General features: G+C 45.1%; 1 protein-coding gene across 4 annotated transcripts; it reads right to left on the reverse strand.

The window, feature by feature from the left end:
- On the reverse strand, window positions 1–23,911 carry GRB7 (growth factor receptor bound protein 7). Of its 4 annotated transcripts, none has more exons than XM_053453672.1 (16): window positions 23,526–23,911; window positions 22,050–22,119; window positions 7,636–7,795; window positions 7,222–7,354; window positions 6,771–6,927; window positions 5,436–5,557; window positions 4,964–5,041; window positions 4,547–4,684; window positions 3,562–3,672; window positions 3,303–3,401; window positions 3,010–3,084; window positions 2,325–2,441; window positions 1,585–1,645; window positions 1,419–1,506; window positions 1,148–1,241; window positions 1–775 (listed from the first exon to the last, which is right to left on the reverse strand). In XM_053453672.1, exons 1-16 carry the CDS (start codon window positions 23,694–23,696, stop codon window positions 629–631), a joined length of 1,821 nt encoding a protein of 606 aa, XP_053309647.1. In that variant the 5' UTR covers window positions 23,697–23,911; the 3' UTR covers window positions 1–628. The 4 variants fall into 4 exon arrangements, with proteins under 4 accessions (XP_053309647.1, XP_053309646.1, XP_053309648.1 ...); XM_053453671.1 differs by having other exon boundaries at window positions 7,630–7,795; XM_053453673.1 differs by lacking the exons at window positions 22,050–22,119; window positions 23,526–23,911 and adding an exon at window positions 20,453–20,543 and having other exon boundaries at window positions 7,630–7,795.
- Between the last annotated feature and the right edge of the window lie 1,123 nt (window positions 23,912–25,034).

Consider the following 25,034-nt stretch of genomic DNA (forward strand, 5'->3'; position numbering starts at 1 on the left):
TTTTGGGTAGTGAACATTTTTTATTTCCGTGACTCTGGGTACATATAAATAACAGTTTCTCTTCATAAGTAGACTGAGGTTAGAGGGTTTTGTACAAAAATAAGAGAAAATAAAAGTCAAAAAAATATATAGATAAGCTTTATCATATAAAATATGAGACATGAACTGGCCTTGTAGATATATACAATACAGTGCTCTCATCAACAGGCACCAGCATCAATCCTTTGGCAGACACCGAGTGCCTTATTCCTGATGGCTTTCAGCGACTTCAAGAGATTAGCGACAGCTTTTCTTTGTCTGTACTTGAGCCATTTAACAGTCTTGCAAAAGGATTTTTAACAATGTGGAGTCAACTGTAGCTTATCGACTGTACATCCTGAAAAAAACCTCAGTCCATGGGTTGATAAAATTATACCACTAAGAGGAGGATTTAGGTGCTTAAAGAACAATTGCCACCGAGAAAATCCAGGCATTAAAAAGCTGCAACCATGCATGATCCCGCAGCTGTGGTATCTTCAAGCTGGTAGGCAGATCATTCAGGGTGAAATAGCCATAAAAAAAAAAAAAAAACATGGCGGGCTGGTCATTTCCTTCATGACGACTGATATTCATGGTGGAGAAGACCCAATCATAATGCCACCGACGTGCAGTAGTGCTTGAGGGTACACGGTAAGATCCCCCTGTTGATTTGGTGGAACTCAACCAGTTGGATAAGGTCAACAAACTTGGTCTGCCCATCGTCCATGGAGAAATAGGGTTTGCCATCCTCTTCACACTGAAATAGAATCCAAAGAACACAAATTGAATCGCCATTCCATAAAGCATCACTATCAATAAACGATGGAGGGTCTACGATCTACGACGGCTGCATTTGGGACTAAAACGGCCCGTATTCTATGTGTAAAATAAAATTTAGACTTTGGTTAGTAAGGTTGCAGAAAACACGAGGCTACAATTATGAAAGACCGAAGAGATAAGAGGGCAAAGGGTTGACAGTTTTGTAAGAAGAATAAGTTATTTTAATGATTAAAATAAACTTATCTATTTAAAGGGTACAACTAATGTCTTTGGACTATGCCATATACACCAATCAATATCCAGGAGTAGTTAATGCTGTGGCCCAGGCTAGGTCAGGTCAGGCACGTACCGGTAAGATGAGGTAGTGTTTGATCTTCTGCGTGTGGCACAAAGACAAAACAAATCCATTTGGGTTTCTCGTGCTCTCTCGCACCAGGAAAACTCTGCGTCAAACGAGAGGATAGGAGTATTATAAGAAAGGGTATAATATATATATATATATTATACCCTATCATACATATACACACACACACACACACACGTGTGACGCTCATACCCGAGCTCACAGTTCAGTCCTTCATGACCATGTATGAAGCTCAATCTCACCAGCAGCTACTTACCCATCCACCATTCCTTGCTGTGCGATGAGGCGCTGCGTCTCGTCTCGTGACAGCCGGCCATGATACCACGCCTGCGTCTTGTGAATTCCTGAGAAAGTTGACATTCGTTCTTAGAGAGAGCGCTATTAAAGCTCACGGAAGATGAAATCACGCGGACAGACATTACCTGCACTGTTTAGACTGGTCTGGCACGGGGTGGGCAGGCTATAACGATGAGTTGTCTTTTTCTGCAAAAAAAATTAAAATTAAAACTCCTAGGCAGTCCAGATGCTGGGTTAAAGAAATGCCGACCAATTCTCTTATCTCTAGACGGAGCCGCTAGGGGAGATTTCGGTAGAGGGTGCAATCGGAGTGCGGGATGAAGGTGTTTCGGGAGAATTTGGAACGTCGCCATTTTTATTCTGGAACAGAGCCCTGGGACAGGGTGAAGCCAGACCTTAAAATAGTCCACAGGGCATAGTTTATGGTTCCAAAAGTAGCTTGCCATATAACAGGATCTGAAAGTCACGTCCCTTTCTGGAAGATTCGTAATGAAGAATATTGTGGACTTAATATAATAATAATAATTTGCATGGTGTGAGCCTCAGATCTTTAAAACTGAAAGGCTGTCCGTCCGAGGCCAAGTAAAACCATAGAATTTATTTAAAAATCAGCATCAGCCTCCAATTGACTGGCATTTGCCACAAAACACTATTTCCCGGTGATCGTAACTGCATAGAAATCACACCATGAGAAATACTGTCTTAAAATCAGTTGGCATTTATACCAAGCAGACCACTGGGGTCTATGGGGTTAAACGACAGGAGGAAAAGTTAGGCTCGAAAAGTCTCTTCAAGTCACATCTGGGCTCCCGCTGGACATCTACCATGTCATAAGAATTAATTCCATAACAAAAAACCATCTCACCCTCCAGGACTGAGCCTCTTCCAACGCCACGGACAACGCTTCGAGAGGATTCTCTATAACACGACCCGTGCACCCCGAGAAATCCATGGGGACCATCGTGTTATCAGATGCACTGCGCTGCAAAAAGCACACACGAGGTAAAGTCAGGCAGGCTAATGTGGTTATTCTTTTTACTTTTGCCCTAAATATTAGAAACTGTAGATGACATCATTTCGCAGACTGCTGCTAAGCCTCTAAAATGTAACAATGATCTGGGAAGCGGTGGGGTATTTACACATAGAACTTTTGCCGAGACCGGCGCATGCATTGCCTTCAGCACAGATCTCCATGATTAGCCCCATTGTGCGGCTCCATTGGACAGAGTGCCGTCATGTGACCCGTCCATAGCGACTGCTTGTGGGGGAAACACAGAACTCAGCACCCAACCCCAGATAGCAGTAAGGGGCTCCCCGCTGCATAGTAAATAGTAAGGGAGGGGGCATAGAACTGGGGTGGGTCTGGGCCAGCACCCCAAGTAAAAAAAGGAATTGCTGCTGGAGATATTTATGAGTGAACGGCCTCGCTTTATGCCATGCGTTTCTCCCAAATGGCGATGTGAGAAATATTGGCCGGCCTCTCTACCCAAGTGATTGCCAGCTGCACCAACATCAGTTACAATACCGGCGATCAGCATCTGTTACATTACCTGTTTACTGGGTTCCATCCAAGACTGGGGACTGCGTCTGGAGAGCTGGTAGTTTTTATACAGCTGAGCGCCGTACTGTAAAATATATGATTATTTGATTATTATTTATTTTTTTATTTTATTTTATTAATAACACAATCAGTCACTGTAGTATCTTTTGTCCAAGTTCATGTCTCAGTATCAACAACATTGTTTTTGTTGCACAAATAAGAGCAAGCGAGATGTTTCATCTCAGGTCAACAAAGCCATTAGCGATGAGACTTCTTATTAGTATCGGGATCTGGAAAACTCACTTTGAACAGACGGATAGCCGTGAGCCAGCAGGTACGCGCTTGTTCATCTTCACTACATAATATCTTCAGACCTTTAGTGCCGCTCCGCATTTTGTAAGGCTGCGGAGGGGGGGGGGGACAGAGAGCGGTCAGGCAGGTACAAGGTGTCGAGAGACCGACGCAAAAACAAACGTTACAGAAGATCCAACAACAAAGAGTCGGAAATATCAGAGAGACGGACAAAGTAAAAGCGATAGGCTAGATGTTTTCCCCAACACACCTTTAAACAGAAACCAAAGTCCGTGGGGGCATTGTAAAGCTTCTTTCCCTGCGTCAAGCAGTAGGCATTGGATTCATTTACATCGGCAAAATACTGGAGGTGTCGAGGGTCCTGGGAAGAGAGGAGACAATAGAATTAGAAGAAAAGTTTACTTACGTAGCAATCCGGATCCCACCCTTAATAAAAGGCAGCAAAATGCTGGGGGGTCTCACGGGGTGCCTGCCCTTTATTCTGTCTTCTATTGTATACATTGTACTTGCATTTTGGTGGTATGTAAAACAGTTTAGGTCCTTATATCAATTCATAATAAGTTTATGCTGCTTCCGATTTGGAGATCTCGGCGTTGGGTGTGCAGCTCAATACCGAGTCTCTAATACGAGAACTTACTGGCGGGAAACGGGTAAAATGTTGGCAATGCTATAGAACGCGACATCATTGCCGGGAAGGGTACGCTGTATCGGTATCGCCAAAGTATCGGATCTTATTGGCGAGAATCTTGGGTCATTAGGAAATTGCGCAATAGCTTATTGCCGGAAAGCAGTATTGATAATTACATTGTAATGACGCAAGAATATATTTAGAGGGGAATCAATACGTGTAATGGTATGAAGGAATCCGGTCAAATCATTGTCCTAGCGATAGCTACACCACTTCTTCTCCGGAATACCGACTATCTTCTCTGTAACTCACTACCCTGATCTCTCATAAAGCCGGAGTCTCGTGGGGAGCTCGTAGCGGGTTGACTGATCCCTGATGTTCTACAAACAAAATATTTCTTTTTTAGAAAAAGTCTTAGGTTCAGAGCATCTGAAATGTTAATTATAGGGTGTCAGCTTGCAGCAAATTCTTTCCCCGTTTCCTACACCGGCGGAAGACTCATCACCGTTACGCAATCCGGTGTGTCTACAAGTCACGTTTCGCCTTCCTTCGTACTACGGCTTCATGCAAGAATCTCGCTCTCATCGTTCATAAACGTTTATCTTGCCTTAGACGTTCCTTTGGTGGAGTAGTAGAGACCGGATCTTCGCAGGAAGAAGTAAAAGCGCTTCCAGACTTTTCGGCCGCTCTCCTTCATGTGTAAATAACCCTGGATCTCTGGCCAGCTGCCCGAGTTCAAAAAGTTCTGTCACAAAGAAGAAGAATAAAGAGGTTTAAGTCCCGATGGTGCCGGGAAACGCGTCTAGCTGGTCGAGGCGAGATATCATCTGGCTGCGTTCTATCTTTACGATATCCTTAACCGCTCGGGTTCCGTCTCAGTAAGCAGTCCAGACACCGCACAGAAGGCCTCGGTATTTCAGTACATGGTGAACCAACACTTTGTTAGACGGGGTTATCAGTCGGTGTCCAAGGTGTCCGGTACAAGATACGCCATGTTTCGTGCCCACACCTATCACGTAGCTACCTGTATTAGCTCCGAGTGAGAGAGTCCTTTGTGCGCTTCTAAATTCCCTCCAACCATGTCCTCCGGAAACAAGGCGTACTGGAAGAAGAGGAGATAGTTTTCACCAAACAAACGTAGACAAGGTTAAGACGGTAACAGAATAACGCTACGTGCTCAAAATCCTCACCAAGAATAGAAAAGTCTGCAGATCGGTTATTTACGATTCCAGCCCTAATCATGGACGATACGGATAATTTGAGGCATGCTTGAAGATTGGTGTACCAATAATTAGAATATGTAGTGGAAAATCTACAGTTTACAGTCTAGAACTTCTATCGTTCCTCTGCTTATATGTGGGCGAGCGGTCATTGTGTGGAATGAGGCGACCTGGACCCGCGAGCCATGACAGACTTAAGCAAATCCCAGCTATACCTCTTCTTATACCAAGTATAATCTCTTAGAACTCCGTCTGATTCATGCTCTCCATACTCACTGGGGATCCCTGGAACAGTTCATACTTGGCGAAGTTCTTGCGAAAGATAAATTTGCTGTCTCCTCCAGCCGGCCACATTGCTTGAACCTCTACCACCGACTCGTGGTCTTCAAGGCAGCGCTCTGTATCAGGGTACAAGAAGACAGCGTGAGGTGCGGACATCATGTTGAGGGACGGTATTGCGCCACAAACACCAAACCAGGAGAGGTCAGGGAGTTTCACAGACTTCCTTATGAATTGGGCCAACCTCAAAAGAAGCTTCTCCTCCTGGTTCTGTGATCACATCTGACTATCCTCCCAAACCAAGACAGAACTGCTAAACTCTTAAACTCTTAATGTTCAAAGTGTTTTTCAGTGTTAATTATACTTCCTTATTCCTCCCCGAGTTGGCCCCTCATAAAGCATCGATAAAATTAGACGACTTCTTGAAAGTAAATCGCACCGATTTCAGATTATGTTTTGCGCAGATCCAGCTTGGACATTCTTGCAGAAGAAGCTTATCGTACTTAGTGAAATCAGGGATTTAAAGCGTTCAACTCCAGGATTAGTGAATACGCGAGCATCATGATAGCGGGAGTTAAATATATATATTTTTAAATACTTGGCTTTTCACTCACATTCCTCCATTCCACAGAATTATTTTAATAGATATCATTTCTGAATCAAATCAAGCCAGACTTTAAATGGTTCCTTGCATTAAATTGCTCCTCTCTCTCTCCGCTGAGTCCTCCCGGGGTTTAATTCAGCGGTAAATACATAATGTTTTCTATTTCGTTAGCGTTTCAGGCCGAGAACATATTTCACAATTCAGTTTCTGGCTAAAACACAGGAGTGAGAGATAATCCTTATAGTTGGCAGAGCGAGGAAGGATGATCACACCTGGAAAGTCTGTGACTGCAGAGCGTTTACTTTTGTTTGCGGGACGACCGTATAGAATTCCTATAGTAACAGTCACACCGCAGTTATTGTACCAGGCTTAAGTTTCACGCGGCTGGCGCGCACTCTTGCTTGGCACGCCACCGGGCGCCAGTCTTGGCGACAGAAGGAGGCGGTGTAAAACCCAACAGCTAGACTATACCCACTCCCTACTAAATGGCCGTGCTTACGTCTCGAGTTATTTGAAGGAGAAACAATAGCTTTGTCTGTGACGATCAGGAATTATCTCTACGCTGCATGACGCAAAAAAAAAACTACAAAAAAAAAAAAAAAAAAACTACAAAAGGATTCAAAATATTGCTGGTACTTAAATATCAATGGGATGAAGATCTATACATTAGATGGAGCCGTATTATTTCTTGAGGTTTCCCAGTGAATTTCGGGTTCCTACGTTCTTACCGAGCCCCAGGTGGGGATGCAGCTCCACCACAGACCAGCTCTCGTCACTCAGGCAGTGGACTTTCTCCACCAGCATATCGCAGATGTGTCGCGCTGTGGCCCCCGCCGTCACCTCCAAGGAGCGGCATGTGCCGTCTTCACTGTATACCTTCACCACCTGGAAAAGGAGGCATGTATCAGCTACAATCAATATCTAGATTACTGTAAGGCGAAGCAATTTCAATGTCTGTGAGATATAGTATCTGAAGGCAAGGTCGGCCAATAAAGAAGCGAAACTTGCACGGTGCACAAATGTTTTATGGGGATACACGGATCTTGACACATATGAGGTTTCACCAGCAGGTTCCTTATAACGATAATGTCCTGGAAGTTGAGTTTAACTGCATATTTTCAGTAACTTTAACGTTATACATAAATAATGACGTCCATCAGATGGGTCCGTTGTACTTACATGCGGACCCCCTTCCTGCGAGGAGCGACTGGTTGGGGTGTTGCTTAATATGGGAGAGGAGTTACAGAGCTCAGGGAAAGGATTTGGGATGTCGGGGAGGGATGAGGACCTCATCTCGTCATCTCGCAGTCTCCTGGAAAGCACACAAGACACGGAAACATTTGAATCGGATAGCCCTCCCGTATGACATAATCGCCCAATACACCAAAAAGGTCTAGCACCGGAGTCAAACATCTTCTCCCGTTCCATGCGCGGAGAACAACCACCAATCAAATCACAGACTATTGGGACGTCAGCCGGGATATTTGTAAGCGGGCACTTCATCTGCTTGCCGTCATCTACCCTGGATTTCTCGGTATTGATAGCGAGTTACCTAATTAAAGGGATGCGTGCGATTCTGCCACTTACCCCCACCTGCTACTGTTTATAAGTAGCGGCTGTGACCTCTTCACCTCTTTTTCCGGCAGCCCCCTCTGCGGTAAGGGGCTACGGTTTGTGCATCCTTCCCGCTCGTATGGGTTGTCTGGAGCAGGGCTGTGACTGCTCTCCAGTGCCTCCAAATCCATGTTACCCCCTGGAGGACAGAGACAACATCTGGTCAAACTCACAAAAGCACAAACCCATTGTGTTAATCTTAAGGGTGTCTTATCAGATTGCTCAGGCCGTGTCTGCCACCTGGAAGAACGGCAGATATCTGAAAACGCCGGAACGTAATGGATTTTAGAAGCTTTTCTACGTGCGTAACTTCTCCGACGGCGCGGAGGTCACACATTCTGCGGTTTGTTTTTGAACTGGTATATCAAGTCAATTATACCAACTTCTCATACTAGACTCTTCTTCCGTGTGCTTCGGAACGCGCAACAGAAGAGGAGGACCAAAGGTTGGCTCGGTATACCTTTGCGGTTAGATCTGTCGTGTAACGTGACGCAAGTTCCCGCGGTGATCTCGCGGCGCGGCCATTGGCGAGGAACTTACGCCAAAGCGGCACGGCTTGCGGCGAATGGAGCTTTTCCATGAAAGCTGCGTCTTTAAAGCTCCAGGTTGCTGTTTGGCTTTCACTGTTGGCATGGATTCTGCTTCTTCAGCTAATTTTCCTTCCACGCTGTGACCTGCACCCGACCTGCCTCGCTCCTCCCGGGTTTAAAATGTAACTCAGAGGGAGGCAGGCCCTCCGGATACCTGCTCGGTTAACACTTTCCGCTTCATACACTCAAGAGTGCCTTTCGTATCACTCGCACGTAACACAATATCCCTGGTCGATCGCCACTCCGTCAGATAGGAGTCTGGGCTCATAACGTATCTGCTTTCAAAACTGGAGCTACACCACGTATACGATTACAAACTAACGTACCCATCGTTAATGTCGGAACTGGGAAAAAAAACTCATCAGCGTCATCAAGAAGTCATCCGTTTTAAAGACACCTTTACCGGTCATTGGTGTCATTCCAAACAAACTAGTAGGGAACGAGAAACTTGTTTGACGAAGTCATTAAGGGACAAAAGGCCTGTCCGTTTATTTGAATGATATCGTTACAATCGCTGTTTTTTTAATGGAACTAAAATTATTTTGTGGTTTTGCGTATAACCCACCGGCATTCCTTCTAATTTGTTTTTCTTATTACTAAGTGGATGCTTTGCATTTGGTGGGGGGGGGTTAGACCCTCCTGATTCCTGTTTTGGCCGTCAGCTGTAGAGGACCATGGTGTTTGGTCAAACTCGGTGCGACTCGGCACATTGTTGGTGTGGTGGTCATCTCCACAACCCTCAAATGTATAGACTTTGTCTACAATATAAGTTTCCATATGAAGTCCATATGAGCTCCCAAATGCCTTCTATCAGCCACATTACAGAAAACAAAGCATCATCTTTGACTAAGGACTCCAGCGTTCCACCAGCAACACATTCTCCTTAACAAGCCCCCTATAGATCCACCTGCTAACTACCTCCTGGCACCTATATGATGCCATCAAGGACTACAATTAAGCAAGGAAACCAAAGGAAAAAAAATAGAGGGGATTTCAATACGTACAGCTTGGAGTAAAGAAGAGAGGAGACGTGATAGAAACATTTAGATACTTAAATGGGTTTCACAAAAGCACAGGACGGAGGTTTATTTCAGAAGAGAAATGGTAAAACAAGGGGGCATATTCTAACTGGCTGGTCACATAGTGGGAGGTAGATAAACGGAACAAGCTCCCATCAGAAGTGGTAGAGGATAATACAGCGAGGGAACTTATAACATGCATGGGATATACGCTATTCTCAATAAGACATGGACTGCACCTCTAGGACGCAGTCCAAAGTAAGCTCCTTATTTTCCTTAATTTAAAGATTCAATACGGCACCAAAGAAGCGCAGGCAGCTGATCCCGTCTAAAGATCGCTCGCCCATCTACATTTTTCCTATTGATTCGGTTATCAGGCAGCAGACTGATAGCAACCAACCTCCCGACCATCTAATCCCTGCAAATGGCAACTGGAAATTCCCCGTTTAAGCTCCACTGAACACGCAGTACTGAGCAAACAGCCCGAGCGCCGTACGTTTGGTGAACTCTGTGTATAACAACCTCATCTCAACAGTTACCAGACACTAAACCCGTAAGGGGACTTAAAGAGGGCAAGCGAAGCGCGCTCGCGTATCGCGCACGGATCGGGTATCTCGCTATAAGACGGAATTTCTAGGAATGATTCAGCACGGGAGAGGTTAAGTCAGGTATGCGACCCAAGTGTTCTGACGGCGCTCACACAAAAGAAACGAGACAGTTTGCATTTTTCAGGCCTCTTGCGGAACCTGAAGTGTCTGCAGGATTGTCGACACTAAAACCATTAACCCTTTCTCAAACATTTAATCAGACCATACGCGGCACACGCAGGGATCCTCTTCCAACGTGATCCACATAGCCTGCGTCCTCCATCAATAAAATATTAATACTCTGATCACAAAGATAACAAAGGCAGGAAGGAATCTGCAAGAAAGAGAAGGGAAGGTGGACACAGAAGCTCTGGGAGAGGTCGCTTTGGTCGGGCGGTAGTTAGCGGAGTGAAGGTGGACATGACGGAGCCAAGACTGAAAGCCAAGGCCATTAAGTAGGATAAGAGGCCCAGGCTTCTTTTGCCGGAGATAGGGGAGTGTGAGAGTAATCTCTGTCCGGGACAGCGGGAGAGAGTAGGTTATGGTGACAAGCTTGGGGGAGGGGGGGGGGTCGGAAGCATGCAAGCAGATCAGCGAGTGGTGAAGTAGATGCGTCGGAAAAGGGGAAAGATGTTTAAGGAGACAAAGTAGGACGGAGGTATTGGTGAGAGTCACTCAGCTTGGGGATTCCTTGAGAGCTAGTTACAGAACTGAGTGCAGCTTAAAGAAGAACAGAAGAGAAGCGAGTGGCATTGGGGTGGATTGGAAGAAATCATAAAATGAATGGATTTATAGAGGGTGATAATAGCAGAATAAGCAATGCCTTCCCTCCTCCCTGTGAATGGAGCTGGACGATGGACGGAGGGGAGATGCAGGCAGGTGGATGGATGGAAGACACAGAATGTCGTGTAATAAAAATACCCAAAGAACGCGCTTTGTTCCTGTATAACGAATGCGACATTCTGTATATCGTTTGCTATTTCAGACAAGCAGTGCCACTTCAACAATGTGGATTATTTGAAGCAAGCGTAGCTTGTCATGCATGACTTGGGGAAAATATAACTTTTTAAAAGGGACTGAAATAGTTTAAAGCAAATATTTAATTTGCTACAAGCAAAAATCTGGCCTGGAATACAATGCATGGTAGAGGAACGAGAAATGTGGGGTATAATACTATTAAAACCTTCCGGCCCTCGGATAAAGGGTTACGGCGAAACGCGTCAGGTTCTCTCACTGTACAAGCGCAAGAATGACCCTATATGTGTTATACAAAACCCCTACAACAATCCGTCACTGCTGTGTAACTGTAGCCTCAATAGTCCTGCTACAGCGTAACCGGCACCGCTATGTAACCGTAGCCACAATAACTCAATGAAACGGTGACGGATATTCCGATTATTACACTTTCATAGAATGGCAGCGGATTCTAGAGCTCTGTTAGGAAGAAAGCAAAGCTAACCGCGTGCTGACACACGAGACGCGCTGGCATAGAGGGGATGAGGGCTTACAATCTATTAGGAGGTTAAGGGGGATGCGACAGAAGGTTAGGGACTGCTTGGGCAAGCAGGGTTTCATTGTAGCAAAGGCCACACGCATAAACCCCCGCGACAGCCTCGCTACAGTCGCAAAAGCCTCGCTACAGCCGCGACACATTTACTACAATGTGATTTATAATATTCTCGTTACAATGTCTGCCTTGCCGTCTCAGCGCCCGGTGTGTCAGAATATTAAAATGACAGCTATATGTAACATTTTAACAATGGCGTGTCAGTGCTACGTGCGGCGCGTGCACAATATTATTACTGCTACATATCGCATGGGTTATGGAACACTCATATTCTATTAAACAAACGAATGTGTAATACAGTTACATTGTTTAAAGTCCGTGTACATTGCATTTGTGCTGTACAGCGCTGCAAACACCGATATCACACACAGTGCCGAGAAATGCAGATACTCTCAGCAAACAGGGGTTAAGCGAGCGCTCATGGAGGAAGCGGAGCTTTCGTCATAGACCGTCTGAGGGGAACAATGAAGTGTTGTAGCTGGAGCCTGCAGAAGGTGTGCCATTGCCCCAGGTATACGGGATGCCTTACACCGCTACGGGGTCGGGTGTGTCTTCCTCCGAACAGTGCCAAAAAACATCCTGAAATGATTCATCACATTTACCCGACCCCGCGCTACGCCGAAAAAAAGACATTTATTATCAATAACCATAGCGGTGTAAGTGCAGAGTAAAACGAGAGATGCATATAACCTGTCTATAGTCTCGGCGCTGTGCCCTGTATACGTTATCTTAACAGTCACAGGGCAGGGCACCAAACCCCACATGTTCTTTATATAGATTCATCTATATGTTCCGGACACACAGTCGGATAAGCAGGGCTATGTTTGTTTAGTAAGTACCCGGGCCCTTGTGTATTTCTTCTATAGAGTCAGAGCATTGATAACCCGTGCGACCCCCTCTATGCTGTGCATGCGCACTGTTTATGTTCGGTATTACGGTACCCGTACCACCCCCTCTATGCTGTGCATGCACATTGTTTATGTCGGGTATACGGTACCCGTACCACCCCCTCTATGCTGTGCATGCGCAGTGTTTATGTTGGGTATACGGTACCCGTACAGCCCCCTCTATGCTGTGCATGCGCACTGTTTATGTTCGGTATATGGTACCCGTACGACCCCCTCTATGCTGTGCATGCGCACGGTTTATGTTGGGTATACGGTACCTGTAGGACCCCCTCTATGTTGTGCATGCGCACTGTTTATGTTGGGTATACGGTACCGACACGGAAGGTGTTACGTGCAGGGAGGTTGAGAATGGGTACAGGCTGTTTCAGACATACCGTACGTCGTACATTTAATTCCTGTTCCCTTTGTTCTGTCTGTTACGTGATACAGACACACGGTGTTGGAGGGTAGGAGAGTCACTGATTAACTAAAGCGTAATAGGAAGTAGGGCTAAGGCCGCAAGGTTTTTTTTTGTAATCGGGACACAGCAGTCTAATTTGGCAGTATAGGGTTAAGAAAGTAAGTTTTTCGTTCTCCATATATCCTGCGGCGCCAAAAGAGTTAATCATTGACTCGATTCTCCTGCGTGAAGAAGTGACCCTTTGTTATAATGTAAGAGACCAGGGCCGGGGGAGGCAGGCAGTGAAGCGGCTGATCCAAAGTCTACCTATAGGTGTTGGGGAAGGGAAACGCTGTGACGCATCTATCGCGGTCTACCCGTTCCCCAATGGCGATACACACAGCGGGGTTTATTCACTAAAGGGAGAGTCGTGGTTTCAGTTCTTTGACTTCATTATACATTATAATGGGCCAACACCAGCCAGCTTCTGCAGCAGGAAGAGATCAGCTGGCCCTGTATAATGCATAGTATAATCAATTAGGCTTCCTCCTATACCCATTAAACTATGCATTACACAGGGCCAGCATAGCACTTTTTGGAGACATTTGCCAGCGTTGGTTCTTCACCGGCAACTCCACTGCCAGCTCTCCCTTTAGTGAATAGACCGCAGTACCTTGTTTCTACCTACACCATACTTCCCGATATTGCGCCTGGCTGAAGAGGGGCAACTTTTGTTTTAGGGGGCGTGGCTAGCAGCGTGGCTAGGGGGTTTCCCCAATACTTTTTAGGTGGCCTTGTGACCGAACAAAGCTATTCAAGTAGTTAAGAAAGGTATTGAAGTTACAATGTTTATTTATTTTAACTATTTTTTGTTTTGTTTATATGTATCATCATCATCATCATCGTTGTTGCTTTTAGGGCTGTAGAACCCTGAGATCCCCGGCAAACATTCAGAGATCCCAGAAAAGAGGGGGAATCAGGGGAAGAAAGCGGGAGAGAGGGACTCGGGTTCCACAGCGTGACTGTGTCTCCGAAACAGAGCCATTTGGGAGATACGGAGCCATATTTATCCCACCTGTTCCGTCTTTGCATTGCCCCTTCCCCAGGTAGAAGGATTCTTGGCCTGAAATCTTCTAAAATGTTTTAAATCTAAGCTCATAAACCATTGCTCAGTTTCAGGGGCATTAAGGAGATCTTAGGCTTAACACAAATACGTAAATCTGGATTTAATCATAAGCTCGGCGTTTATATATTCACAACACGGAACCAGACTGCCCCAGAAGCGGGGGGCTTTTGGCGGCTATACCCCTACTTTCTATGCATTGGTGGCCTTATTTGATTTGGTGAATACAGAAAGAGTAAAAAACCACATCCTTGACTGACATTTTTGTCAAGCGGGAAACCAATTCTCCTATCATGGAGCAATAACCTAAATATCTTATAGGACTAAACCGAGACAGGCTGGAGACTTTCAGTTTAGGGCCAAGCCCAGCAAATTATCAACCCCACGATCCTCACCGCAAACAACAAACTAACCATTAAATCGACACATAGGGAACAATTGTGGCCAAAACACCAAGCAACTCACCTGGCAAGCATGCAGAGCAATCCCACAGAGGGACCTTGGAAAGGATAGATAGGCAGGCCTTCTAAAGACATGGCTGCACATTGTCCACAGTGCCCCCTGTGGGCAAACGAGGAATTGCTTGTCTTTGAAAAAGAATGGCGGACATTGAAAAATAGAACTATTTGGCTCATCAAGGCCGCCCGTTTTATTTGGCATAGTTTTATGCTTATACCATGCCTCGCTGTATTAGCCTCTACAACTTATGATGGGAGGCTGTTTCATGCATCTACCCCCCACTCTGTAAAGTAAAACTTATTATTATTATTTAATATTTTATATAGCGGCATCATAGCCCGTAGCCCTGTACAATGGGACACAACTATACACACACATTCTGACTGCACAATGTTCAATGGACTAAATACACGCTAATTTAAAGGGGGGGAGGGTTTGTGCCCAAAACCCCCAAAGCGCATCTTCTTTTTGTGTCCGGACTGGGGAGCGAAATAAACGCACAGGAAGAAATCCTAAATAGTCCTGTTTAGCAACATCACTTTGGCGATTAAATAGAAGCAGCTTCTCACATCATTAAATCGATGTCTTAAAGCTGTATAAAGCTTGTGTTTTTGGCGTTTTCAATCAGTTTGATAGTTTTGGGGGGTAAGGGACCGTCGCGCCTCCGGAGAGCGGGGAACGTGCAGTTTAGATGGCTGCCCCCACTGGCGCATGCATTCGGTGGGCTTCCAATGCATTTATATTACTCATTTAGTCGGTTGGAGCCATTGTATGGTTTAGTAAGTATGGCGAACTGTAAAAAGTAGGTTTGGGAGGGTTTAATTAGGTGTGCAAGCCACAATCTCTATCATGGATGGCCGTGTTGTCAGAGCCAGTCTATAAATGTATTCAGAATACTCGCTACATGAATATTAAACTCGCAAGGATCATCCACCTACCTTACAAAGCACTTTCTGCACCGTGGAGCGTCATAATACATGATCTTATAGAAAAAAGTGAATGTTTACATCAGAACTGTGCGTCTGTGTGTGTTTCACCAGAGCATGAGACTTGTTCCTCCCCAGTGCTGCTATTTTTTAGGGGTATATATATTGAGCAGCTGGCATGATGCAGCAAGAGCTTGGGTTTCACAACATGCATTCCAAACAGAGTCAGACACTACCCAGAGTAGGGTTACAGACGGCATCGAGGCCAGATCTGGAGGGCAAGCAGTCTGCCCTTCCCGTCAGTATACCGTCAAAGCTCAGTATTATTATTTATTGGTTTATAAAGCGCCATCATATTCCGTAGCGCTGTACAACAGGTAGACAGGACATAACAAGTGGCATATGACTTACAGAAGCAATAGGTGAGGAGGGCCCTGCTCCTAGGAGCTTACAATCTTCTCTGTGCGGCCAGGAACCCCACAGAGGCCTTTGGATGCCTGATAGCTGCCTTTTGGTTAAACATCACTGAGTTATTGGATTTATGACCCTAAATAGGCTAAAACATTCTAAAACACAGAAAATGCATCTGGTGTAACGGCGATGGGTATTAACACAGAGGAACACTATTCTTTGTTAACACTGGCCTTCTTCAACCAAATACTCCATACATTACAATTTACTAACACGGAACCCATATTATTATGTCTTTCTTTAAATAAACGCGTTTGCCACAGGCTGAGAAATCTAGAACTGCCTACTGCCGAGTGTCTGAATCCAAGCCCTAGATTTCCAATGGCTGATAATAAGTAGAAAGCATGGAGGCCAAACATCTCTAACTTCAAACACAATTTTTTCTCGTAAGATAAAATATATATTTTTTGGTTTCTTTGTACGACGAGCCCTCCAGCTTTTCTAATTGTTTCTCAAATCACAAACAAAGATCCAACGACGTCTCGTAAACAGGTGTAGTGCAAACCGACATCGTTGCTCATAGTCGTAGGTTTGAGGAGCAGTTACATACAGATGTCTTTATCCCGAGAGATCGGATGGAATTGGATGAGTCGGATAATAAATGATGGACCATTTCAAATATAGCAAGGTCTGCGTTGGGTCCAGGAGGTGCTTGGCCGATCTGGAAAGCTCTCCCTTTCCCATCTGTAACATGAATATCTTTCCCCCCCACGGGTTCCGTTGCTTAGTGAATCTCCATTTGTCAGCAGAATGGCACCCGGCATGTTTTCTCCCATACCGTTATATTCATTCGTGTTCTATATGTGTGTTTATATCATAGCGATGTAGTTATGGCTGCCTCCGCCAGGGCACTAGGAATAATTATACAAAATACATCGTTCACATCCGTGTTCTATGTCCGCCTTAGGGTGGGAAAATACCTTATCAATAAGGGCCATTGGTGGTGCGAGCCGTTGCGGAAGGCGAACCATAGAGGTCTGCACAGATCTTTTATAAGAAAGCCCCAAGCTAAAGAATGGAGCAAAAGGGGCACATGAGTGAGGGACCCCCCCGTTCACTGTTGGCAGTGAGAGGGTTAAAAAGTGAGGGTGACCTTTCCGCATCCACCGTAAATACATATTGTGTAAGCAAGCATCGTGCAACAGTGAGGGCCAGAGGGGTGTTTCATGCAGAGCTTGGCCCCCTAGCACCCTAAGGGTTAATGCCAATAATCCCTCCATAGCCCCAGTTCCTATGGAGACACGTCGTACCGCGACAGCAGGGTGTCCCGTCGCACGGGGCCAGGAAAATTTAAACTGCTTTTCTCCTTCCCTTCCATTGCCGCACTAATAAATCTACTTTGATAGAGTAAATAATAGGCTGGATTAACGCGGTCCCGAGGCACAGCCATAACAAGACTGTCTATAAACCGCCAGTCGTTCAATCGTTAATCTCAGCGAACTACATTTCTGACACCGCCATCAATGGTAATAATTACCCCGGCATTACCCTTTGTCTTCCTGCAGATTAACGCGTTTCCCGGATGCTCACCTCATAGTGCGGTATTTCTTTTAGTATCGCTCTCTTCTTACCTTCGCATACATCGTCTTTTTTTTTTTTCTGTCTACCCCTCAACCGTTTTGTGCTCCGTAGCGCAGTAATGTCTCTTTGCTTGGAGGGGCACAAAGAGAATGGACACCGAAGTCACACGCGCTAATGTCCTAGAAGTAGACAGGTCGCCAAAGTTGATCCTCGGTTCCTCACCGATCCATAGCACAGCAGACCACTAAACCTTCAAATGGTCTATTTGCTAAAAGCATCTACCGGTTCTTGCCTTAAAACTTTTATACCGCAAATCACGGTAGAAGAAATGATGGCTCTTGTGTGTCAAAAGCCGACATGACTATGTGGACACTACCATGTTCTTCACATAATGAAAGAAGGCCTCAACCAAAATGTGCTTTACATTAACTCGCTTAGGGTTGACCTCCCCATAATCCTTTCCCAATATATATATTGCAAACCCCATATGGCCAACAGTTCAAATAAAACTTTAGAGGAGCCCGTATAAATAGCCATTTGTTTGGGGCAAGTTGTTTTCATCTGTGGGAAGGTCTCTGGGAGGAGGACAGATTTTGTAGCTAAGGCGATACACTATGGCACACAACGCCAAACGACCAGATGGACGGATGAAGCGTGGCATTGAAAAACTCTGTTCTACTTATGATGGAAATACCCACTTCATACCCACTGGTCAGGGAACCGATGGCAAACTTCTCCTAAATGTATCCTTCCTCCTCTAATACAACAGATCACTAATTATCCATCTCCTCTGCGCTACATTTTTGGCTTCTTACTGGAAAATTCTGTACCCACTCATATTCCATAGAATAATCATTGGGAGAACCCGCTCTTCTTGGAAGCGACACCTATCTATTGCTGCCTGGCTCCATTTATATGCAGCCTTGGAGTCCTTCAAACATCTGAACCTCAAAATTACTTTCAAATTTTGTATCTCACCCCTTCCACGTCCTTTCAAGTGGCCCTGTACACCACTGTGGGCCCCAAGCACCTACTGCTTAATCTGTGATCTTAGTTATGTGATTATTGTCTTTTATGTATAAAGCACCAGAAACATTACCTTTACCTCATACACTATAACCTGCGTTCTACATACGTTACCATTACCTCATACTCTACAGTCTGTGCTACATACATTACCTCATACACTACAGCCTGCATGCTACGTACATTATCTTTACCTCATACACTATAACCTGCGCTCTACATACGTTACCATTACCTCATACAGTCTGCGCTACATGCATTACCTCATACATCAGCAGGGAAATTCCAGTGTTGTCATGGCGATAAGGCCACTTTTAAAACATTGCGCTAAATAATCACCACAACAAGCCACTAAAATATAACTAATAACCAGTAATGCTCCGATGGAAAATGTAGCACGACCAGCTCTTCATTCCTCTCAAAACATGGTAACCTTAGTACCGGACTACAGCCTGCATGTGATGGACATTACATTTGCACGCTATATATATATATATTAACATTCTATACATGTTATAAACATAGCTCTTTCCTCATACATGACATCCTGTACACGGCGATCATTGTACTTACCTCATACACTATACCATAACTCTGTATATACTGTCCATACTATAATAATATCACCAGTGCACAAGGTGGCATCACTTTAGATCAGGTTAGTTGCCCAATGTGCCATGTGAGAATTTCCAGGAGGGGCAAATGCCCCTTCTTGCCCCCTACAACAGATGCCCATTGGCATAACAACCTAATCATGTTTCAGTGACGCTGGGAGGTTGTCTTTGTGGGTTGTCTCTGGATTTAGGGTCTTCACATGTACTGTTCTCCTGTAAATGGTAACCTAAAGTATGTGGAGATGGTGTTTTGCTCATCCATGAGAATGGTGTTTACGTGACAGGCCATAGGGTTGCTCGCATCCTTGATCTTTTACTTCTGACTCAGTCATACTGACTTCAGAGTACGTCTTCTAGACAAAATGTGTTCCACCAATAAAACCAAGTCAACCTCATGAGCTTTAATGCCTTGGGTTCATGGTCTGTATGTTACATTAAAGTGGGATTGTCTAGCCCTGGTCCACCAGACTTTGTTGGATGGGTCATAAACGCTCTTGACTCAATTTGCATCCTGTGGTCCACGTAATCCATTGTTTGGTAAATTAGACACAGGTGATGCCTGGCAGTTAGACCTGTACCATGTGGATGCCCTAAGCCAAGCATAGCAGGTTTGGGTTGTGCCAATGAACTGTAATTTATATAGAATAATAGACTTTGATGGTAGATAAGAACCATTCAGCGCATCTACTCTGCCTGTTACTTCTACTCTAAAGACTCAAAGTTCATTCCGTCTTGGTCTTGTCTCACAGTGAAGATATCCGTATGTCTATCCCATACATGTTTACATTACATTATATCAAATATATCTTATGTATGGCATCACATATAGCAGGATACAACCTGGAACAATTGTTGACATGACCACCAAAGACAACAGCTTCACTACAATCTCCTATAGACCAGAGACTGTATACCATGTACCCCAAATGCTCAACGAGTACTGTATCTCATACATTAGCCATGACCTTTTAAATCTTTTCTTCAGCTTTGGTCTTAACCCCTAGATATGCCTTCATAGATATATTTTTTTTAAATTTGTCCTATACAATCTAAACCACATCCTTATATAGTGCACTAAACGTGATTTATAACACATCCTTATAGACATCCACTGCACCTCATGGGGCGTGAATACTATATACCCAGGCTGTATATTATATAAAATGGGCAAGGTGTGTACAGATTGCCCTTGTAGCCACATTATTTGCGAATGAACCATATAAAAAACATATGAATATAGGGCGAGCCTATGCGTATTAGAAATATCCCTCTGTAACTTTTAGAAGGAACTTGAACTTTAAGCACTTCATCCACATCTTACGCGCAGGAACGGCACACTAAATGCTGACACTGCACCTTTATAGGATAGCCCCAAGCCCCGTACGCAGCCGTGTAAAAAGTTCAGTATCTGAAATCAGTCTTCAGCAGAATCGCTACATCGCAGGATCCATATGCCGAAGGCAGGGTAAGTACTTCTCCGGAATTACATTCCACGAAACAGCCAGAATCATACGAGCCTCCACATTTACAGAAACGGCAAATCTCTTACTGTATATCATGTCCAGCGAGGACTTCCAGGTCAGATAGAGAATGATCAAATTCCTACCTGTGCCGGCGAGCAGTACCGAGATTAGGTGAGGGGGGGGGCACCTCAACGAACAGAGAACTGGCAATTCCTGTTTATCCTCCTCTCTTTATCTACCTGTCCTTATTTGCATAGACACACCCCTCAGGTGACATCACCTGGGAAAACTTCTCCCGCCCTCAAGAAATATGAATCAGTCTTATTAAGCAGCCAACGGCGAGATACATACGTGATGAACTTTATTTACATTCCTGAGACTATGTTTCATGTACATATATGTTTGTACTGTTAGTATGTACATATGCATGTATATGTCACTTCACACAGCTAGTTCATGGCTGTGCGCTGTATATGCTGCAGTTATATTACTATGAGAAAGGCGCTCTGGTGTATACGTCGTACATGCACTCCCTCCTGGGAATCTGTCTGAACTCTTGGACTGTCTCCAGGACCCATATAATATCTTCTCCTCCCTCTCCTCTCTCTGTACACTGGGAGGGAATTAGCGACAGAGCTCTTTCGTACTGTTAAGTTAAAGTGCGCCGAGACAAGAAGCATCTGTGTACCACTGGGCGTCCCTTCCGCGCAGCCACACCTTGTAGGTTACAAGGTACAGCTTCCATAACTGCGCCTGAGTGCCGCCAAACACCCCACGCCAGCCCACGGTGCCACCACGCACCCCGTGAACCTGACGGAGCACAGACAGCTGGTATCAGAGTGCTGACATGTCTCTTCTGTACCCTCCTGCGCATGGGCATCTGCCTCCTCCAAAATGGCGCAAACCTGTGTTTACCATTTCCGAGTGGCAGACCGCATGATTAAACAGGTTAATAAAAGAAGAGACAGGTGACTCAGTATCTGAGCTTCTAATAATAACCAGGAGCGCGATTACAAGTTGTCTACCCCTCCCAGCGCAGGGTGACGGCATCAAACAGGAAGAACCTGCGGCTCATGGGTGACACAGAGAAGAGACCTTCTTTGTAAAGCTGTCATTTGCACGTCAAGGTGGCAAATGGGGGTGAAACTAGATCGCATGCTTTCTTCTTTTTGTGTGTGGGGGGTGCAGTTGGCTGTGTTCCTTAAGCAAGACGGACAGAAGAAAAAGAGTTGTGTGTAAGGCAGGGCAAAAGGGGCAGTTGCCTAGGGCCCAAGCTCAAGGGCCCACAGCAGTTGCATTTGCGACTGATGGAGGTGGATACAGAGAAAGTCAAGAGGAGATGGAGAAATGCTGTGATAGAGGGAACTAATGTAATGGGGGAGATGGAAATATAGAGCTGGAGTGCTGAGAAAACCAACATGGGGGACCCCCAGAGACAAAGACCCCTTTAAAGTTAAAGGCAGCCCTGCCATTAGTAGTAGGGGGTAAGCAATTTCCACAACAGGGCAGCAAAATGCTATAAGATCTCTTATAAGGCGCTATAAGAGTTTTTCGCAGTCTATCTTTAACCAATCAATACACTTTTTAATTACCCTCTTTAGAAAACTTTTTGCCCCCCTAGTGTCGCATGTTCCCTGCTAAACGCATCCCACCGCAGATACACGAGAAATCTTTGGATACAGCTTTGGACATAGTGTAATAATAATCCGTCCATCCCGGACAATCTATTCTGTTACTTACCGTCCTCTATAGTCTCTTCATTGCTGATACTGTCCGCCGGCTGGCAATTCATTCTTTCGCCACCATTCCCCTTTAAGAGAGAGAAGAGCCGGGTATTGTATCTGACTTCATTCACAAATTGCGACAATCCTTTATTATCATACCTGGCAACTTTCTAAATCAGAGCCGACGCTGATCCTCTTAAAATATTAACCCTTTCATAGCCCATTGTGAAGATGCCATGCAGTGACTCGCCAAATGGGTTAACCAAATGGCTCTAATACCAATCCTCGGGGAATCCTTTACACGTAATGATTTAAAGGTACACTTAATTGAGCCACCTGCTTTCAAGCAGGGATATCAACCATACCAGACTGGTAGCCAAAGCATCAATCTGGGAGTCTTACATATGATCCCAGCAGTGTAGAATAGGAAGAGTCTGTTCCAGACGGTGTGGCCCTGAGAATTTGTCCTCCTCCCCCTAAGATTGGGGCAAAAACCCCCGAGAGTCAGGGGCAAACCCTGATAGTTCCCAGGTATGTTTAATATATGAAATTTCAGCTACACAATGCCTGGCATCCTCCATTTCTTCTTGCTGTGACTTTGTCAATACGTTGGTTAAAAGTTATATATCTGTAACATAGTTACAAAATAGTTACATAGTAATAAAATGAGTCAAAATAAATCACGATTAAGACCAAACAATTATAACAGATCCGATTTGTTCCGTCCCAGATGGGGGTAAAGATAATATCATTTCAAGTTGGGCAAAAAGTGAATTAAAACAATTTTAACTTTTGTTTTCACGTCCTAACTTCTGAATTGGCATTAAAGACACATTGAAATACGTAAGGGGTTAAACGTGGACCAGAGGAAGTGTATATTTCAAAGTCAGAGAAATGATAAGACGAGAGATCATGGCCCAAAATTCGAGGGGTAGGTGCGATGTTAGAAAGGACTCCTTCCTTAAGCAAGCAGTAGGTCGGTGAAACAGCCTTCCAGCAGATGTGGTAGAGGTCAATCCTTTATAGACATAAAGCTGTCTTGGACATAGGTCAAGGCCAAGGACCAAGCAGGATTTTCGGTCTTATCGTAGGTGGAAATAATGTGTAAGACAGTCAGATCCTGTGTTTCTATTAATTGGCTAAGGTATTGCTTTACGGCTGCTGCGCTAACAGCCCTTTAAGATAAGGCGGGGGGGGGGGTCGGATGCTCGCTATTAACTAACCAGACAGCATTATTATCCGAATATACGGAGAAATCTTATTTAAGAAGAAGCACTGCCCCCGTCACGAGCAGCATCGCTGCCGGCCGCATCATAACCCCGTTAATAGTTACACGGCCACGATATTATTTCAGTGCCGCTGTTGCTAATGGGTGTGAAATCTGCTTTAGAGCGACTTGGGAATTCTTTCCCCAAAAAAGAAGAGTATCCGAGCGATTTGTCGCCGCCCGTCCGGGTCTCCCGAGTCGCCGGATCCTGGCTGCCTCTCTTACCTCGTTTTCGATGAGCAGCTCCCGAGCTCTCTTCTCACCAGGACAGCTCTCCTTGTCCCGCGCTCCCTTGACGCAGCAGAATATTTCTTCCAGGACAGTCCTCCAACAAAACCTACGGTTCCTCTGCCTCTTTGCAGGGCGGGTTGCCCTCCTTTCCACCCCAAAAAACATGAGCCACCGTGCACCGGTTCCACCCCTCCGACCGCGGGAGACGAAGACCTTAAACCGGCGTCCCTGCTCTTTCCATGTCTTGGCCAACTCGGAACTGCTGGACAAGTAAGAGTCTGCGGCACTAATCCTAGAGGTTGCAGGGTCTGTATCCAAGCGTCAGGAAGTCCAAGAGGTTTCTCGGGTGCTGTACCCTGGAATCTGACAGCTCCCTAGCCCTCCATGATGAACCCCAGCCCCCCCCTCTGTTCTCCCCGCACACGGCTGTGGTTTCGCTGTGACGAGGAGGCTCACTTGTTGACACAAATCACACGCGTAGTGATAACAGACAGAGTCCAGAGCTGTCCAAAAATCTTTGCTTCCCCTGTGGAGACTGAGCCGCCGTTAAATTCCAAGGGTATATTCGCGAATTCGCATAGCTCTTAGAGCGCAAGCTCTTAAGCCAACTGCTTTCCTGATCCCTAACATACGTTTCGTTAACCCTATCGCTGCTCAGGAGGTCGGCGACATGTTGGGCTGTCGGTTTCAACGTGAATACACCTGTCTCTGCCGTGCATGTTTATAGTACAAAGTGCTAAGTGCTTTTTATTATCTGGTTCGGGTCAACAGACTTTTATGGGGGGGGGGGTTTCTGGAATCATTATTGGCTTTAATTTGGTTTGGCCATAAAGAAAAAAAAAAAAAAGAGGAGGATGATATAGCGAACACGGAAGAAACCTATACGTAAAGAAGTGATATCAGCAAAGATCATGCTGGAAAAAAATGGTAGATAGGAAGCTCAAGGCTGATGTTGTGGAGTATTCACAGATCATCCTCTCAGCAGAGGTGGTAGGAATTAATACCACAGGGGAGGAGGAGCTTGGTATAGGTCTGACCCTTAAGGTTGGCAATTTCCACCGACCTTGGCTTCCAGTTCTGTGGCCTTGGGGGATAAGATTTCCGGTTGTTCCTGACTGGAGCAGCTGACATAACCTGAAAGGTTCTTGTAGATGCCGGTGACGAGTGTATAATAATGTCGCATTGATATGGAACCTAAGAGACTTCTTCCTCTCATGGAAGGAGATACAAGGTGTACGTTAGCATTTATGATTAGTGGTTAATGAATACTGATATTTAGTATCACGCCGTCTAGGTGTCATGGCAGATACCGGTACTCGATACTTTCTGTGCATAGGAGGACTTTGTGGAGAAGATAAGACCAACCATAAACCTGGCGTGTGTATTAAATTATCCAACAGGAAAGATAGAACCAGACTGTCACTCAATGCCAATTTGTAGATATTGTGGCCCCTTATATAAAGGACGTTCTGAAATGAGCACAACTTGGCCAACCAGTATGAA

This window comes from Spea bombifrons, chromosome 13 (assembly GCF_027358695.1).
Source record: "Spea bombifrons isolate aSpeBom1 chromosome 13, aSpeBom1.2.pri, whole genome shotgun sequence".
NCBI lineage: Eukaryota > Metazoa > Chordata > Amphibia > Anura > Pelobatidae > Spea > Spea bombifrons.

Excerpts from the sequence above, each read along its gene's own strand:
- GRB7 (XM_053453671.1), bottom strand. The coding sequence starts at position 23,696 with ATGTTTTTTGGGGTGGAAAGGAGGGCAACCCGCCCTGCAAAGAGGCAG. Across the intron at positions 3,402-3,561 it reads ACTTTGGTTTCTGTTTAAAG|CCTTACAAAATGCGGAGCGG; the intron begins GTGTGTTGGGGA and ends CCCCCTCCGCAG. Across the intron at positions 776-1,147 it reads AACACTACCTCATCTTACCG|TGTGAAGAGGATGGCAAACC; the intron begins GTACGTGCCTGA and ends ATTCTATTTCAG.